The sequence below is a fragment of the Carassius gibelio genome, chromosome B16 (assembly GCF_023724105.1).
Source record: "Carassius gibelio isolate Cgi1373 ecotype wild population from Czech Republic chromosome B16, carGib1.2-hapl.c, whole genome shotgun sequence".
NCBI lineage: Eukaryota > Metazoa > Chordata > Actinopteri > Cypriniformes > Cyprinidae > Carassius > Carassius gibelio.
In genome coordinates, this window is record NC_068411.1 from 21,762,802 (window position 1) to 21,779,648 (window position 16,847).

The 16,847-nt window shown below is 37.7% G+C and overlaps 1 protein-coding gene across 1 annotated transcript in view; it reads right to left on the reverse strand.

Moving 5' to 3' along the window:
• Positions 1–9,394: 9,394 nt before the first annotated feature.
• Positions 9,395–16,847, reverse strand: part of LOC127974991 (ubiquitin carboxyl-terminal hydrolase 45) — a 35,812-nt gene continuing 28,359 nt past the window's right edge. Inside the window, exons 16-18 of the mRNA XM_052578667.1 lie at positions 15,435–15,521; positions 15,210–15,351; positions 9,395–10,634 (exon numbers count right to left, since the gene is read on the reverse strand). Of these exons, the coding sequence (XP_052434627.1) occupies positions 10,504–10,634; positions 15,210–15,351; positions 15,435–15,521 (360 nt within the window). The 3' untranslated portion in view covers positions 9,395–10,503. The remainder of the gene's footprint in view (positions 10,635–15,209; positions 15,352–15,434; positions 15,522–16,847) is intronic.

Consider the following 16,847-nt stretch of genomic DNA (forward strand, 5'->3'; position numbering starts at 1 on the left):
TCCTTGCATGTCCAAATTTTGTCTATTTCATATTTTTTCACAATTCAATGCTATTGGTCAAACCCCACGTGGTAAACAATCTAAAGTGTTGAAAATAGATTGAGAGCAAATCTCTTAACTCCATTGGACACTTCAACTGTCTGAGAATCCTCGTAACTCCACCTCTTCTTTCTCCGTGGCAGGAGCTTCCAAGGCATTTTGTGTCCTCAGGATTTAAAGTCGCAACGATTGAGAAATCCTCGTCGAGCAACACATAAAGCAAGCCTTAACTCTGATTTTATCTATTTTAAACTATGATATCAGTTATTGATGTATTTTAAATGTCTACTTATTACTAGGCAAGGCAAGGCAAGTTTATTTATATAGCACATTTCATACACAATGGTAATTCAAAGTGCTTTACATAAAATAAAGTAAAATAATCATGAAGAAAAATAATAAAAATAAAGACAAGCAATTTTTTAACTTTTAAAATTATGAAAAAAACTACTTAACTAAAATGAATTTAAAAACAGTTAGAAAATGATTTTACATAAAAAAACAGTGAAAATACAGTGCAATCAGTTCGGACATTGCACAGTGCTCATTCAATAATTGCACAGCTAAACAGATGAGTTTTGAGTCTGGATTTAAATGTGACTAGTGTTTTAGCCATCTGATCTCTTCTGGAAGCTGATTCCAGCTGCGGGCGGCATAGTAACTAAAGGAGGACTCCTCTTGTTTTGTGTGAACCCTTGGTATTTCTAACTGACTTGATCCTAGTGATCTGAGTGCTCTGTTAGGTTTATATTCAGTGAACATATCTGCAATATATTTCAGTCCTAGGTCATTTAGTGACTTATATATGAGTAAAAGTACTTTAAAATCAATCCTTAATGTAACTGGAAGCCAGTGTAAGAACCTGAGGACTGGTGTGATATGCTCAGATTTTCTGGTTCTAGTCAGAATCCTGGCAGCAGCGTTCTGCATGAGCTGAAGCTGTCTAATGATCTTTTTGGGAAGGCCAGTGAGGAGCCCATTACAATAGTCCACCCTGCTGGTGATAAAGGCATGAACTAGTTTCTCCAAGTCTTGGCTGGAAACAAAACCTCTAATTTTTGCAATGTTTTTGAGATGATAGTATGCTGATTTAGCTACTGCTTTGACATGACTACTGAAACTCAGACCGGTCTCCAGAATCACACCAAGATTCCTGACATGATTTTTAGTTGGCTGACCCCTAGAGTCAAGGTATGCATTCACCTTGAACACTTCATGTTTGTTTCCAAATGCAATGACTTCAGTTTTTTCCTTGTTTAGCTGAAGAAAGCTATGGCACATCCAACTATTAATTTTATCAATGCATTGGCAGAGGGAGTCAATAGGCGGATCTTTTGTGACGTCATTGTTTATGTTTGTCGCGTTGCATCATGGGAATCGTGTGGCAGGAAACACCGCTAGATACCTGTAATTTGATTGTTTTGCACGTTTGGAGGAGGATTTAGAGAAGAGGATGGTTCACTCTTGCTGTGTGGTCGATTGTACGGTTAGTTGGGGGCCTGATAAAAAGTTTTTTCGAATTCCCTCCGAAAAGGATAGCGAAAAATGAAAGAAATGGTTGCGTGCAATTAGGCGATTGAACCTGGACGTTCCGAAGAAAGCCTGCAGCTTCTGAACGAGTTTGTGAGGCACATTTTGTTCATGGTAAGTCTTAGTGACTATGTATTTATAGAAGATTGAATAAAAATAAATAAAACTGAGTCAAATCAACCGAGTCATATGTTTTCGCTTTCTGATTCAGGTGTTCCAAACCGCAATCCACAGCACCCAGACTATGTTCCTCACATCATTCTGTAGCTGTGCTTTGCTGCAAGCCTCACTAGTACATGCAGCATTTGTAAGTCCTATCCTGACAGCTGCTTCTACTTTAAACATTAAAGCTGCTACACGACTGCATATTTCTCCAAGACTGGATTTGAAAGAAGGAGAAATGTGTAAGCTGTGATATACAATTTTTCACCATTAGTACAGAAACCATTGAAAGTCTCACACTGAAAACAATTGAATTGGTACAACAGTCACTACATTTTCAGTAAATAAATAAGTAAATAAGAACACTGGTCAATGAAGACTTACCCGGCTTTGCAGTCGCAGTGAGCAGTGATTATTTCGCCGTTCTCTTTGGCGATCACCCACGGGAGAAGCGAATCATGCTGTGACTCTGCTTGGCCAGGTCTAACCTCTGCTTTTAGCCAATCACTGCTTTCTGTTTGGCAGAAAAGATTGGCCCAACTTTTCGAGAAACAAAATAATCATAGGCCTTCAGACTTTTGAAAGCCTTTAATCTTTCATGAGTGAAGGGTCCAGGGGTTTCTATTAAATGAGAATAAATGTCTCCCCAGCAGATTGGTGGCCAAGACTCTGGCGAGTCGGACCAACGTTTTTTGTCATCCCAGATCTCATATGGGCTTTGAATAGCTTCGATTTTGTCACCAAAACAAATTTTGAGCTTCTCTCCAAACCTCCTCCGGTCTTCAGTGTGAAGTGACATTCAGCCAAGTATGGTGACCCATACTCAGAATTTGTGCTCTGCATTTAACCCATCCGAAATGCACACACACAGAGCAGTGAACACACACACACACACACTGTGAGCACACACCCGGAGCAGTGGGCAGCCATTTATGCTGCGGCGCCCGGGGAGCAGTTGGGGGTTCGATGCCTTGCTCAAGGGCACCTAAGTCGTGGTATTGAAGGTGGAGAGAGAACTGTACATGCACTCCCCCCACCCACAATTCTGTCCAGCCCAAGACTAGAACTCACAACCCTTCGATTGGGAGTCCAACCCTCTAACTATTAGGCCACGACTTCCCCAGATGTTAAAGTGCTTATATATTGAGGATTTTGCCCGCTAAAGGCCCGTTCACACCAAGCACGATAACTATAAAGATAACGATAAAGATATAGTTCTAAAAATCGTTCTCAATATTAAAGAATAGCAGAGTCCACACCATAACTATAACGATAAAGGCACAGAGAAACTATATCGTTGGAATCACTTTCAGAATGATTTTTTTCCCCCTGATTAACGATAAAACATTGCCAACCAATCAGAATCAATCCTGCTGTAATGAGCTCGAGAATTTAAAGCAGCAGACGTGCCGCGTCCGCTTAAAATACACAGACAATATCGTTCGCTGGTGTGGACGCTAATATCGTTATCTTTATAGTTATCTTTATAGTTATCGTGCTTGGTGTGAACGGGCCTTAACTCACTTGAAAGTGCTCATTGCGTCTTTACAGCCCGCCATACTGTTTGTTTTGTTGCCACACAACCACTCGCGTATGCGTACAAAGATGTCATCAAAGATCCTCCTGTTGGGCTGCAGTCATTTGGAGATAAGGCTAGGTAAATCTGGGTATCATCAGCATAGCTGTGATAGGCAATTTGGTTCTTTCTGATTATTTGACTTAGTGGAAGCATATACAGGCTAAACAAGAGCGGTGCAAGAATTGACCCTTGTGGCACTCCACACGTCATGGACGTCCACTCAGACTTATGCTCTCCTAGTCTCACATAATAGCCTCTCCCTTCTAAGTATGACCTGAACCATTTGAGTACCATCCCAGAAAGCCCAACCCAGTTTTCCAGTCTCTGTAGAAGTATGTTATGATCGATAGTACTAGGGTTATTATTACTAGGCTTATTATACATGTGCATTGAAGTTTTAAAATGTATCTAATTTCTAATTCTACTTGTATTGAATTAAATGTTTTGGATACCAGCATTAAATTATTGTTTTTATAATTATTTTACTGACTCAAAGTTGGCACTGCTTCGCTAGCATCATCGGATGCCTATCAGAATCCGGGAGTTAAGACCGCAGTTTGAGCCAATGGCTTGAATTGATATGGCTCAGGCCCTGGCCCTGTGTCCTCAGACACCTCGACATCCTCCACTTCAGGTGAAGGTGGGGGAGAAAAGTCCTCTACTTCAAATGAACGCTCTGTTGCAAAACTACTTGCGTCACTAGAGTCACTCTCCATTTTAGCGACTCTAACAGCAGCTGTCAATTAATCTCTCACTGAGGGTCTCAGGTTCACACCCCACCGGCTCAGCCCTGCCCTTGGTTTGTCCCCTCTATCTCCGCTGTGCTCTGCCCACTTTTCAGCATTTTTCAAATATTGCCAGTGGGTGGAGTCAGGCTCTGACCAGGGGTTTAGTTACCCCTTAAAGCCTTATCTCTTGTCAAAAGGCTCGACACGACCGCAGACTTTGATGAACACTGCTGGCAGCAGCGACGTCTGTGTCTGTATCATTCTTATCAATGAGTGCATAACCTCGTATCTCCCCGCTCCCAAGTCATAAAAATCTCGTATCTCAGATTAAACATGATTTTGTCCCACCCTCTTTGTTTTTTGATGATGGAAGCATAAAGAAGACAACAGCAGCTGCCAAGTGTAAAATAACCATCAGCATATATCATTGATGGCATGGATCTTCTTCAAAGTCTCAATGATTCAGCCTTTCAAACATACAATGACCTGGGTGAGTGTGTCTGGAAAAAGATCGCAACTTTAATGGGAAAGGAAGGTAACAGCTGTGTCGTTATAGTTTTTGATAGATATGACCACCAACACTCAATCAAAGATCTTGAAAGACAAAGAAGAGGCACCAAGATGGGCATCCTTGTACCAACCTGGATGAGCTGAGGTGTCAGCAGCAAATCTACCCCCAACAGAAGATGCCAGCCACCTGGCCAAAACTCTTCTCTGGATCCCAGTTTGTAGAGGATGGAGGCTCAGAGAAGGTGGCTGCATTTAATCTGTGATGTTCCAGAAGGCACCAGCACCTAAAGGAGTTCACCCACCTCTACTGTAAAGACGGAAACTGCACCGATGCCACCAAATGCCAGTGTCTTTCTGTGGGCTTGACCTGCACAGGGTTTTGCTCTTGCCCTGACTGTCCAAATATGACCCACTTTGTCACTGATGACAATGTGGATGAGTGGTGTGTTGCAGTTGTAACATCATGGGGGGTTGACCCCAAAATGTTTCAAGAGGGTCTGGCTGCAGGCTTGTACTTGCACTCTCAGACTTGCACACTCAGACATTTGCACTTCCGCTAGTGACATCACTTGCAGTCTTTATTTTTTATTTTGTTTATTTTTTTTTATTACTTTTCGTTTGAATTTCCCAACATTTTATAAAGCCAGGTGGTGAAGACAAGAAAAAAGAAACTAAATTACAATGTCACTTGCAATTGCTACTTGAACTCTCCGCTACCTGTGACGTCTCTAGCTAAGCGTAGAAACAAAACACTTAACATGGCTTAATATATTAAGATGCTATTAAAATATCAAATTAAATGTACAGTTCATTAATATAAGGAATATGTATATAGTATTTTCCTCACATACTGCAAAATGTGGCATAATGGACATAGATGAGAAAGGCCAAACTCAATGTTTCTCTACTTTATTAAAATACATAACTAATATGTACAGGCAAGCAGGTGAGCCCAGAATAAACGCAACACGCAAAGTTTCACATTAAGCATTTTTCAATATAGAATAAACTGTCTACAACTTGTTTATATCACTGTCTTTGTCCATTAACCTACATTATGTGTTTTATTTATAATGATTTTCTATAGGAGGAAAACGTTGAATGTACAATTTAACGCACTGCGTTCTGTACTCGTCTGCTTGCCTGTACAGAGTTGATCCTTTTAAAATCACTTAATGCATAATGCCCGTTCATATTTGCGGGTCTGTATATACTTAGAGTCAACAACAAGACATATAGGCTAGGCTAGGCCTACTAAATTGTCTTTATCATCTTAGTCTGTTATTAGTCCACATTAAGCGTTATGTTGTATGGGAGGACAAAGTTTGCACATTGTGTTCATAGCCATTTGCGTGCCTTGTAGTACATTGAATAATAACTATATATCGAATTTGGTCTTTTAATTGAACTTAATGTGTCTGAATACATTATGCCACATTAAGTGTTAGTTTTTTTCTACAGGAGGAAAACGCTTAACGAAAGACTTTGTGCATTGCGTTCATATTCTGCTGTTCTGTGGCCAAGGTCTGTGCTTGTCTTTTTCTTGCAGGACCCTGTACGTTATAGTACTAAATTAGTTTTAATCGTTTAATCACAACCACAGCGTCTTGTCTCCACTGGCAACATGCAAGATTTGTGTTGATTGCAAGTGAAGTCACAGGTACCAGAGTGCAAGTAGCGATTGCAATTGACATTGTAATTTAGTTTATTTTTTCTTGTCTTCGCCACATGGCAACTGTTATAAAATGTTGGGAAATTCAAACAAAAAGTTATCAATAAATAGAACAAAATAAAAAATAAAGACTGCAAGTGACGTCGCTAGCAGAAGCAGTGTCTGAGAGTGCAAGTGCAAGTCTGCAGCCAGACCCTTCTCCAATGGTTACCAAAAGCAGTTGATGTTCCAAATGGTTGCTGCTAGAAAATAAACTAAACAGCCTGAGAAGACAGGGCTCATTTCCCCGAAGAGTGTTTGTTTTTTTAGTTAGATTGCCATTTGTTTTATTTAAGACAGTAATTTAAGTTGTATTGTGTGCAGTTAAGTTATAGTTTTATTAAAACGTTCATTAAGTTAAAACTCCTGGTCTCCTGTTTGTGCTATGGTAAGGTGTTATCTTTCAATTTCAATCTTTGTTTCCATATAGTAAAAGGTGCCATATTAAATATTTTTTGATGTCTCTTATATTTGAATTTGTCAACATTCTTCTCACCACTGATAATGAATGGGTTTGGACTCAATTATGTCAGTGTTCCATTTTCATTCATTTTGGACACCTCATACATTGAGTGACAGAACACTTCTCTTTTATTATATATTTACATATTTGGTATTGCTGGATTCAGCACAACCCCACCTTTCCAACAAGCCATCATATGTGTTTCTATAATAATGCCAGGCAAAGCAAGCACAAAGTAAATGAAAACATTCTGCATAGATATTAAATTTGTGCATGTCCGCTTATTTTAGATATGTCTTTACATGTGTCTATTTATTCCATACATCAAGATATTCACATCCAGTCTTTTCTAGTAGTTAAATCAACTTCCTGACTACAAACATGTCAAGTTTCAAAGCTCTCAGAGCTTGTGTGATTGATCTGCATTAGTTTATATGCCTTAACTCCCATACGGACAGGCTATATTTTAGTCCTTTATTGGTTTTGTGGTGTATAACAATATCTGTTAATTTAACAATCTTAGCAGTAAAATATTTTTAGCCAAGAATCCATTTCATATATGGGAGACCTTAGAGATGAGGAAAAACATTGTTGGCTTTAGTTCTACCTCCGGTAGGGGTATCTCGAAAATTCAGGGGCATTGTCACTAGCCTATAGGAAGTGAGAATTTAGATTTAAACGTGCCTTGATGCCTTTCTGCATTGGAATGCTGCCTGCCTCCAAAGGCATTTTAGAGTGTTTGGATGCAGCCAATAGAATACCATATAAATATACATAATATAGAGAGTATAGAATATTAAAGGGACTTTTTTGTGGCGCACGTGAAAATGATATTATATGACCCCTTTCTATACACATTTTTTATTGTTTATTATTATTATTATTATTAAATATAATCATTTTAAATAATCTTAAAATCCGATTTCACTGTATGATTTAAAAGTCTGAAAGAATAACCTAAATTTGCTGAACCTAGCAAGGAAAAATTATTAGCCTAAAAGATAGCCTTTTTTAAAGAATATTGTAAAAATTGTATGCATATTTGTGTTATATATACATCTGCATATAATTAAGTTTATAAACTGAATTTATATAACTATGATTTTAAATGGTTTTTCTTATTTATGTTTATGGACCCCCATTACCATGACTTTTTAAGACTATAATAAAAATAAAATATGTTACAGTTGTTGGGGGAACACATTAAAAAAAGAAATACTATGTCAGCTTACATCTTGATTTCTATTTTTATATATATATATATATATATATATATATATATATATATATATATATATATATATATATATATATAATTTCCAGTGGGTCCACGCCAGCCCCCAGCTGACAACCACTTTGAGTCTTGAGGTTTACATATATTTTAATAGATAGAGAGTGAGAGAAAAAAAAGAGAGATTTACGCAAGCAATTTTAGGCCTTGTATTAATTAAAAGCTATGGAAGTGTCATACCACTAGACAGTTTAAATGAACATGAACATCTTAAATTCCAAAAACCAGTTCCCATGACAATAAATACACTAGACATATATTGTATTATTACATAAAAATCTAACATAACAATCTTTTCTTTTAGGTCCTTCGGTTGCTTTTTTAAAAATTCTTTCAATTTAGTTTCAAAGACAAGAGTGGTATGGTATTTACTGACACGCCATACTGTATGTATGTTTCAGCGAGCAATTCAATACCACACTACGACTGAAGCTTGTGTGGAATGAAGGAATTTTGAAGGCAAACCTTCAACAAACCAAGAATTGAAAAGCACAGAAGAGCTGAATACACTAGGCATTTCAGATAACCTCTCTGGCATCTTTAACACATCATAGCAGATATATGTATACATACAGTAGGGCTGGTTTAAAACCAAGAATTCATATCATACAGTTTTAGTGGAATCCAGTGATGGAATATATTTCACCCAGCCTCCCTTGCCACCCCAAACAGACAGAATTGCATTTGAAAGAGTGACAGAAGAGGTTACATGCTGTAGAGTAATGCAGAAACACAGCTGGGTCAAAAAAGATAACAAGCCATCATCTCGAACCACTTGTTATGTCTGCCCTGAAGGTATGAAGAAAAGCAAAAACCCTTTTCCACTCGGATATGTCTGAATGGCTCCCTTCACTTTCAACGGGTTCTTCTGAAAGCAAAATCAGCTCCACCCGTCCCTCATATCAGGTTTCTCTGTCACTTCCAATGACTGAGGGAAACACATCCAATCATTACCTCGCATTAAATCACTCACACAACCTCCCTGAAAGAGAGCCCTGTTTTTTTTTTAAATAGACATGCTTTGCAAAGATTGCACACTCTTGTTGGTGTTTTTACTCTTCTGTTGTAACTGATAACCGTCTTGATTTGAATGTAATGGAATGAGGAGAGGAGCAAGGCAGGACACGATTGTTTCGGACGTTGCCCTTTTCTGATTCCACACCCACCTCCTCTTCACCAGTCAGCGACATGGTCTAAAACAGCACGCCTTTGCACCCGTCACGCCGAATCTCAGCCGAGGACAGAGTGAAAATGGCATCCTGGGATTTGTGGCGACAGGGGATACTAATGGCAGACAACATCTCCGGAAAGAGAAAGAGAGACACGGCACCCAGAGACCCCAAATGTTACCAGATGAAATAATTTCAAACCCACTCAAAGGTTTTCTTCCACTAAATGTATTTAAATTATCATTTTAAATGATTTTGTACTGGATTATGTTCACAAAATTCAAGCCGTAGAAGAGGAACCCTGAAGACTTATACACCACAGAAATCTATGGTGTTGTGGTAAACAGAATAAATAGTATTGAGCAAGATACATATTTTACATACAATGATGTATATTTCTAATCAGTATATACACAAACTGTTCTCTTTATACTCTTGGAGGAATACTTTTCTAAAGACATGCAAAAAGATCTCAGCCCTCATAAACTGTAGGCACTGATGTGGTTTCAAAAATCATGAGGGGAAATAATAAGAAATAGTTTTCTTTTTTACTCTTATTCATTTCTGAAATAGATAAATGAGGCATGAGACAAAGTCCAGGAATATTGCACAAACTCCTTATCCATTAGAGTCATGTTCTCAAGTTATACATTCATGAAACTTTACAAGAGGGCCCACTTCTATGATTTGAATCAAACTACATTCAAAAACATTAGTACTGAGCAAGCAAACCAAAGTTAAATGTTAACACAAAAATAAATGAAAATCAGCAAATGACAATTTATTCTATTGTTTTCAAGCAACCTTGTGAATATTAAATTGTCTCCAAGTAAATGATGACATGTTGTTTGCGTATCTATGTGTGTGTGACTAGTTTGTGTGATCCAGTGCAGGATATGACTTGTTTAAACAGCTCTGAAACAACAGCTGCATATTGTGCTGAGTTTTCCTTTCACAACAGAGGTTATAGACTCTTTTGGCACAATCCTCCCTCTCATATCATATATTGTATAAATATTTATCCTAAATTACTCTTTGGCAATTTCACCCTCTCCAAAAAAAAAAAAAAAAAAAAAAAAAAAGTTAAACTCAAATCTAAAATAACTTAAACTCATAATCTTTTACATCGATAATAATGGATCCCATTTTTAATTCAGATCACACTGAGTAATGAATGAGCCATAAGACAAAGATTTTAGTACATGGAATCCTATGTTAAAATACAGGGATACAGTCATGCAGTAAGTGCTCGCTGTTGTCGGAGCTGATATTGCGTTTTGCATTTGTCTGGATCATCTTGCATTCACGCGTCCGTCTGGATCTATAGGAGTTCTTCATAGAAAAGTAAATAAGCTTGAGAGTTCAGCACTCTGGACTCCGGTACAGTCTGTACGTTGGTGTCACTAACATACACCCACTGGCCTTGTGGGGCTGAGCTGGCCTCTCTGGAACCTAAAAAACAAATTGATATTAGTTTTCAGAGAACATCCACATTTAACATATTTGAAATCAATAATTTAGTTCTTAACTCCAAAACATCCACTTGATACTACTGTATTTATCAGTTATTAAAGGGGTCCTATTATGCTTATTATGCTTTTTCAACTGTAGTTAGTCTGTAATGTTGCTGTCTAAGCATAAAAAAAAGACCACAAAGATACAAAACTCAAAGTACACTTCAAAATGACATTTTGTTTAACAGAAATCACTTGTCAAAAACTACAACGAACAACTCGTTTGGACTACAACGCATATTTTCTGGGATTTGTGATATCACAAATACAGACGAATTGGACGAGACCTGGTTGAGCTGCTCAAGAGAAGATAACTTGTGTTATCACTATGTCAGAGACACGCTAGCTTTCCCAAAGCACACGAACTTAGAGTGCTTACAATCATCCGGGTTTAAATCACGCTCAAATTTATTTGATTTTGACAAATATTTACACTGAAGCTCACAGAGTATGACATTTCCCGAGCAGGCGCCAAATGGTGCCCATCAAAACACACACTAGCCCAGCTAACCAATCACAGCACATTTCATATTTCAGAAGGCGGGCCTTCATTTGATACAGGAACTATTCGGGCGGGTCATGCCAGACTGGGGAGAGATGTGTTGTAATAATGTAAAATAAGTGAAAAATAATGTTTTCGAACAACCTAGAATGAGAGCCTATCCCCCAAATAAAATCAAGACTTTGTAAAAGAGCATAATAGGACCCCTTTAAAAATTACAGAACACAATTAATACTAAAATAACCTTTAATTACAACACAATCACAATAATTAACCTATTTTAATAAAATGCCACCTTTAGCTTTGCCTTCATTAAAGATGAAATGACAACACATGATGTGTCTCTATCTTCTGTAGAGTGGTCTACTTTTTAATAAAAATTACTTGTTCAAAACACTTAAGATCAATATTTTTTATGTGAGAATCAATCCTCCTCATTCTACAGGAACTATTTAAGCATCCCAAATGATTTGACGTACTATTTGCACTTTTGCCATTTTAACATTCCTTAAAATGGAAGCACAATAAAAGGAAACTAAAAAAAAGTGTGGAGACAGAAGCAAAAAAGATGCTTCCATTCAGTGACTCTTTTAGAGACTGTGTAACATTAAAATTATGCCATAAATTACTCACCCTCAATACAGACGAATCCAGTCGGAGTTATATTAAAAATGGTCTTTGATCTTTCAAGCTGTTTAATGGCATTTAGTGGGTGCTGTAGTGCTTCAGTCCAAAAGAAGTTAATAAAAAGTGCCCATCCATAAAAAAAAATATTTATATATTTATATACAATGTGTTTTTGTAAGAAAAATATCCATATTCAAAATATAATATAATGTAGTTTGCCCCATCAGTAGAACAAGGAAGCAGCTCCGGGAGGATGACGTATGAGGTCAGCACTGCCCATGTGCCGGTGAGTGTCGTGAAAACCAACGTCTGTTAACAGGAGCAAAGGAAGCAAAGTTTCCTTACTTTAGCAAAGGAAAACCAGTCTCCTCTTGGATTATATCGAAATCCTCTAACATTCTTCTTTGCAAATCCTTGTTTTGTACTTCTCATTAGTGACAGCTGTTTTGTCTCCCCTGTGCTTCTGTGTTTGTCACTTCTGAGCGATCCATGTGCAAGCTAGATTAAATTATTACGTTTTAAATATGTTTTTTCTGTTCTGTTTTTTTTTTTTTTTTTTTTTACCCATTGATTCGCTACAGGAGGACTTTGTCCACCCCCGGAGCCATGTTAGACACTTTTTACGATAGATGGGAGCTTTTTATTTAACTTCTTTTGGACTGAAGCACTGAAAGCACATCCTCTGAGTGCCATTTAACAGCTTGAAAGATCAAAGACTATTTTTTTTTTTTATAACTCTGACTGGGTTTGTCTGAAAGAAGAAAGTCATATACACCTAGGATCAGTGATCAAATTGAGGGGGGACTGGGGAGGTCCTGGACCACCCATAAGCATTAAGGGACCCCCAAAATTCAAGATATATAATTTCATATAGTTAATATAAATATCATATGAAGAGTGACTTTTTTTTGTCATACTGATTTTATACAAGTTCAATAAACAAGAAGTTAATATTAAGAGACTTACAGTGCTTTGCGAATGTATTCATACCCCATTCCACATTTTATTTTGTTTCTGCCTTATGTTAAACTGCTTTAAATTAGTTTTTTTCCCCCACAACAATATACACTCCATACATCATAATTGTAAGGCAGAAAAACAAGTTTTTTACATTTTGCCAAACTGAGCAACTGATGAAGAAGGGCTTCGGTTAGAGTGGTTATAAGAAGCTGATGTTCACTCTAGTTACAGTTCCATGATCATATGTGGAGATAGGAGAAATCTAAAGAAGGACAAGCATCACTACAACACTCTACCGATCTGGTCTTTATGGTGGTGTGGCCAAACTCAATCCTCTCTTCAGTTAAGACACATGAAAACACGCTTGGAATTTACAAAACACCACCTAAAAGACCCTCAGACTGTGAGAAACAATATTATCTGGTTTGATGAACCTCAATTCAAAGCATCATGTTTGAAGGAAACCAGTTCTGCTCTTCACCTGCACAGTATCATCCCAAAAGTAAAGTGTGCTGGTAGCAGCCTCATGCTGCGGGGCTGTTTTTCAGTGGCAGGGACTGAGGGACTCGTCAGAGTAGAATTGATGCCTTGATGAAAACAGTCCTGAGCATTTAGAATCTCAGACTAGGCAGAAGTTTAATCTTTCAACAGGACAATGACCCTAAGCACACAGCAAGAGTGGCTTATAGTCAGTTCTATAAATGTCCTTGAGTGGCCCAGCCACAGCCTGAGCTTGAACCCAAACCAATATTTATAAACCTGAAAATGTGCATCTGCCCTCATCCAACCTGACAGAGTTTAACAGTTGAAGAGATGAGAAGAATGGCAGATAATTGCCAAATGCTGATGAGCAAAGATTGTTGCATCAAACAATGCTTTAGCTAAATATTTAGTTAAGGGTATGAATACTTATGCAATATGCTTAATTCAGTTTTTAATTTTTAATAAATTTACAAAGTTGTGACAATTCTGTTTTTGCTATGTCAGTATGGTGTATAATAGGGCTGCATGATGTATCGTTTAAGCATCGTTATCGCGATGTACGAATCCAGGATAGTCACATCACAGGATGTGCGATGTAGGCTGTCGTAGTTGATCCGTAGTTGAACTGTACGGCCCTGGATGAATGTGATTCGAGAAAAAAAAAAAGGAATTTTATAAGGTAGCAACATAAAATGTGAAAAAATTAAGGGGTATGAATACTGTGTTTGGAACAAAGATGGTTCCAAACAAAGCCACAGCACTGTTTGGCGCCTGGTGTTTCATTCCTGAATGAATCAACCATTTAAATGATTCGTTCAATCGCAATGACTTACTTATTTACAGTTACTTGGTGCCACCTACTGGCAGCTTTAATTTCACATTTAAAGTACCTTTTTTTTTTTTTTTTTATAATTTCAAATAGGGTTAGGCTTATAGATGATATCATTGTCCATTGCCAATGGCTGACAGACATCACAATGTTAAGCTGATCCAAATTGGTAGACATCGCCCAACTAATTTCAAATATCAGTATTAACGTTTTAGGATTAAAATATAAAAACATTATTCATGTTTGCATCTGCAGGTTAAATACATTCATGTCTTGCATTAAACAGAGTGTATATGCATCTAAATGCCACTTCAGATCCCACTTCTGTGTTTCCACTGCATTGCAAAAATACATTTTGTTGGTAACGATTTTATTTGTTTGGTAACAGCCCCAAATTTCATATTATTGTAATTGATTTTATTAATTAAAATGTAGCCTAAGAATATGATACAATTTGACAAAGGGAAAAAATGGCTTTACAAAGGTAAAAATAGTTTTAAACTTGTTGGAAATGATTAATTTCTGTCAATGCTGTGAACTGACCATCACACAGAGTCAGCTGTCCATGGCAGTCCTGCAGCGCAACACAACTCAGCAAAATATCTCTCTGATTATCGTTATCAACAAAATCTCAGAAAATATTAAGTTATTATTTTTTGTCAATATCGCACACCCCTAGGGTAAATATTTAATTCTCCTTTGCTTAGTGATTGTCTGGTACACCTAATTCACTGATCACCGTAAAATAAACTCAACGATAAAGAGGCCAAGACAAAAATATGAATCATATTTTGAAAAATCATACAAGGTTTTCTTTTTTGGCACCCCCTAAGAGCTTTGACATAATTAGAACACTACCTAGGATGCTTTGACGGTAAGTAATTTATGGCCTTATTTTCATTTTTTGGTGAACTAACCTCTATAGATCATAAACTACAAACAAATTCCACTTGGCCTTTACTAAACAAGCCACGTCTTCAAGTTTGTGGTCCAGTGCCGAAATGCAGACAACCATTTGTTTACTCAAAGGTTTTTCAGGTCTTTCAGAACCAGCTGCAAAGAAATGCATTGACTAGCATATGGAAACTGTTGCTGCCTGTGTGGCTTTCTACCTGACTGGTTCCGGCGCTGCTCAGGTTTACGCTGGGGGGTGCGAACCTTCACGTAGGCTGCATAATGCCCACCACGCATTGATCCGCTGTGTTCCACAATGCCATACAAGCTGTACAGCACACGCTCTCCTGACCCGAGGTTCTGCCACACACATACTGAATCACTACTTTATAAAGATTCATAAATCATTGATCTTTACTGATATGTTTTACTCTAATCAGTACCTTGCACGTGGCAGAGCAGAAAGGTGCCAGGTCTAGCAAAAGAGGAAAATCCACATGTCGATTAACTTTCCTCAGATTCATCCCGGCCTGCAAAAGACAAAGAAAGCTCAATCAGTGTACCGTCACACAATAAAGCAAACAACACATGACCATGCCCACACACACACACACACACACACACACACACACACACACACACACATATATATATATACGTATATAAATATGTATTAAATTAAATTTTTAATAAATGTATGCATTTAGCAGACACTTTTTATCTAAAGTGACTTACAGTTCATTCAGGCTAACATGTTTTACCAAACACATGTTCCCTGGGAATCGAACCCACAACCTTGGCCTGCTAACGCAATGCTCTAGCCACAGGAACACTAATATGTACATACATACATACATACATACATACATACATGCATACACACACACACACTTGAAAGTATGATTGGTTAAAGGTGCAATAGGTGATTGTCTTCAGAATTTTTTTTTGTTATGCTGGTTGAAAGTCTCTTCACATCCCGATAGCAATCATTAAAGGGGTTATATCTGATGCAATTAAAATGTTTCCTTTCTCTTTGGAGTGTTACAAGCTCTTGTTGCATAAAGAATATCTGTAAAGTTGCAAATACTAAAGTCTCAGATCCAAAGAGAGATTCTTTATAAAAGTTAGAGTCAACCATGCCTTCCTAAAACGTCTCATTTTAACATGCCCCCATGTCCACGTCACGATGTGGGAAGATTTGCATAACACCGAAGGCGGCATAACTTTTATTCTCGCTGTTGCCGAGGACACAACTAGAAATCAATGGTTAAGTTGTAATTCAACACTGTTCCAGAACAGTTCAACCCAAATATTCAGATGTGTACAGCACATTTTACGAAGAGATGAGGACTATTTCCTGTGAGAGTAGCCTACAATGCTGGTGTCTGTTTCTATAAAGTGGGGCAGTTCAAACTTTGCAAAGGACAGTCCTGCGTTTTTATGACTCACAGTCTGCAAGCACGTTTTCGTATGTTAAGGTATTTGCCACTGATGATTCAAATGCAAGTTTAGAGTAGCGTTTGTAGTTTTTAGTTTCTCTGATCACAAATGCAGACATGTTTTAAGTTAACGCAGCACGAAACGTGTAAAAAGAAAGTATAAGACATTATAATCAGTAATTATGTCACCACTGGATGCAACAAATGCCCCGTTTGTAATGGGTCTTGGAAGATCTGTTTTATCATACTAGATACATTTGAAAGTTTTGTTATAATGTTACACCGTGTCCCCATCACTATTTTGCATGTCTCGCTTAGTTAACACGTCCGATTCGGATAACCAGCTCGTTAGAAGTGAGCACTTGTGCATGAACTGCGTTCCAATCGATATGATCCCTACAGTGTTATTTGCTCCCT